At 38.0% G+C, this 2,536-nt stretch overlaps 1 protein-coding gene across 1 annotated transcript; it reads right to left on the bottom strand.

The window, feature by feature from the left end:
• Nucleotides 1-681: 681 nt before the first annotated feature.
• Nucleotides 682-2,078, bottom strand: LOC130743383 (dof zinc finger protein DOF2.4-like). The gene is made up of 2 exons (XM_057595605.1): nt 1,886-2,078; nt 682-1,695 (listed from the first exon to the last, which is right to left on the bottom strand). The coding sequence occupies exons 1-2, from the start codon at nt 1,934-1,936 to the stop codon at nt 829-831; spliced, it is 918 nt and encodes a 305-aa protein (XP_057451588.1). The 5' UTR covers nt 1,937-2,078; the 3' UTR covers nt 682-828.
• Nucleotides 2,079-2,536: the final 458 nt, after the last annotated feature.

Raw genomic sequence — 2,536 nt, 5'->3', positions numbered from 1 at the left:
GTTATCTAATATCATAATTCTCATTAGCTCCCCTAACTTTCGTCTCTCAGTGTCAATGTTAGCCTAATGATTTGGCAGTTGGTTTTCCAAACTGTACACATTTCACAGCTCCACTTGAAATACCCTCTCCCTCTGCCTAGGTACTCCACCTTGCCACCTTGGTAGTTTCCACCACCTAGTGTTGAGCCCCGTGGGATATATAGCGAACATAAAATTTTCTGTTGACTTAAAGTCGAATGTTTATTACTCCCTATGAATATATATCAAACATTCAAACCCCTATGTATCCACTCCTAACAGCATGACAATCAATCTTCACTTTTAAACACAATCAATTTAACAGTATGGACACCGCACATATCCTGATCATAATCAGCCACATGGGTTATTGATATGTAATACAATTTCTTGTATTGATTTCTCAAATTAAGATTTCGATGATATAAACTTGTACAGTCTACGTGAAGAAAAAAAAAAAGAACTTGTATAGAGACTGCAACATATCAGAAATGAAAAAGAATGCAAGCTTGAGATTTGTAACAAAGTAACATGCTTATCCCCAGAAACAGCATTGCCTCGATAAATGTCACTGTGTAGTGGCGCGTTCTTTCGTACTGTATCACTTTTTCTTCGTAATGAAGAAGGAAATTGTAAGTAAATTAACATGGCTGAAAATATTGGTGTTCCCAAATGATATCATAACCATTGATAAGTGATAAAAACAAACAAAATACATGCACGAACTGACAAACAGTTATACAAAGATATTAAGCTCAAGAGTACACAAAGAAGCTTGACTGACTCAATGCAATTAAAAGCATAAACAAATTACAAGAAATGATGACTAGCGGAAGAAGAAGGTGCAAGAGAAGATAAACCAGTCCATGAATTCTGATGGTTAATATTTTCTGAGATAGTCAGAGGAGATCTTGACGAATTCAGAACCCTAGAAGCCACACCACCAACATCTCCAACAAAACCAGATGGATGAGCTTCAACACTTTCACCTTGAAACAATGGGAATGAAGAAACAGCTGAAGTAGTACTTGACTCATGAAAACCATTCAAGATATTTGGAAACTGCTGAAACCGCCACCATTGATCGACTCCAGGACCTTCTAAAGTTGAAGAACCACCATGACCACCTCCAATTTGAAACCCCATGTAACCATTGTGCTGTGCTTGGATCATGTTTCCCCCATGGAAGCTCAGATTCTGAAGAGTACTGGTCATGTTAGTTGGAATATTTAGCTCATTTGTGGTGGAATTGGAAAGTGATTGTTTGTCAGATTCAGAGGTGCTACTACTACTGCTATTACTCTTTTTGTGCTTCTTGTTCCGGCGGAATCCTCCACCAACAGGAACATTCCTGAGAGCACCCCCTCTTGTCCAATAACGCTTACAGGTCTTGCAGAAGTGCCGGGGCTGCGAGAGGCTGTAGTTGTTAAAGTAGCAGAATTTTGTGTTGGTGGATTCGCAACGAGGACACTTTAGAGCTTCAGGTGGTGGTGCCATCTTAGCCAGCTGAGCCTGAGCTTGAGCCCGGGCCTGATCAGCTGTCAGGCTCGGGCTTGAGCTGATTGAGCCTCCCCCACCACCTCCAACATGAGGGGCATGCTGCTGCTGTTGGGCTAGTGGCGGAAGCAAGTGATGAAGACTGCCATCATTGCCATTAGCTTGGTGCTGATTTGGTTGCTGCAAAACATATATCATCAATTAAGAACCATAGAAAAGAAGAAAAAAGAAAGATCCAAAGTGGAAAAAATGGAAATTCTTGAGTTGTATTTAAAAGAAAAAAATCTGGTATATTCAAGAAGATGTTAACTAAAAGGAATAGGAATAATTAGGGATTGGAAAAATTTGCTGAAATTTGAGAAAACCTTACTTGGTGCCACTGGGGAGGATCTAAATATGCTGGAATAGAAGAGAAAACCATGGTGTTCAATCTGGCCTTGTGTTTTCTCTTTAATAAAGTTTGGTGGCTCTTTAGGGAGATGGTGGAGAATCACTCTATAGTGGAAGAGTCCTGAGCCAAGAAAGTAAAGGGAAAAGAGCAATAAAGAGGAGGAAAGCAAGAAGAGCCTTTATTTTGTTTACTAGGCGCTTGTTCTCTCATTCTCATCTCTTTTTGTTTTATTATATTTTAGGGTTTTGGGTGGGAGAAGTATCTTAACCTGTAAGCTTTGTATAATTAAAAAAATTATAGGCTTCTTTTTTGACGGGTTGGTCTGACATGTGTAAGAATGGAAAAGGCCCCTTTAAATTGAAATTGTTCTAACATGAGAAAATAAAGGTAGATATAATTTTACATGTTCATTTTAGAGACATAATTAATTTAGAGGAAACTTATCCGTCCCGTATAAGTCGTTTTTACCTAATTCTCTCGGATTAAAAAAAGACGTTAGTATTAAATTTATAAAAAGTTTTATTGAGTTTCCTAGATTACTCATCAGTTTCTCTCTCCAAATTAATTTCTTTTCAAAATTACAGTGTCTCTTTCATATTAAATATGAGGGTAAGTTTGGAAAAAAGTATT

Source organism: Lotus japonicus, chromosome 3, assembly GCF_012489685.1.
Source record: "Lotus japonicus ecotype B-129 chromosome 3, LjGifu_v1.2".
Lineage (NCBI taxonomy): Eukaryota > Viridiplantae > Streptophyta > Magnoliopsida > Fabales > Fabaceae > Lotus > Lotus japonicus.
The sequence above is the reverse complement of the archived record's forward strand: the minus strand, read 5'-3'. Positions and strand labels throughout refer to the sequence as shown.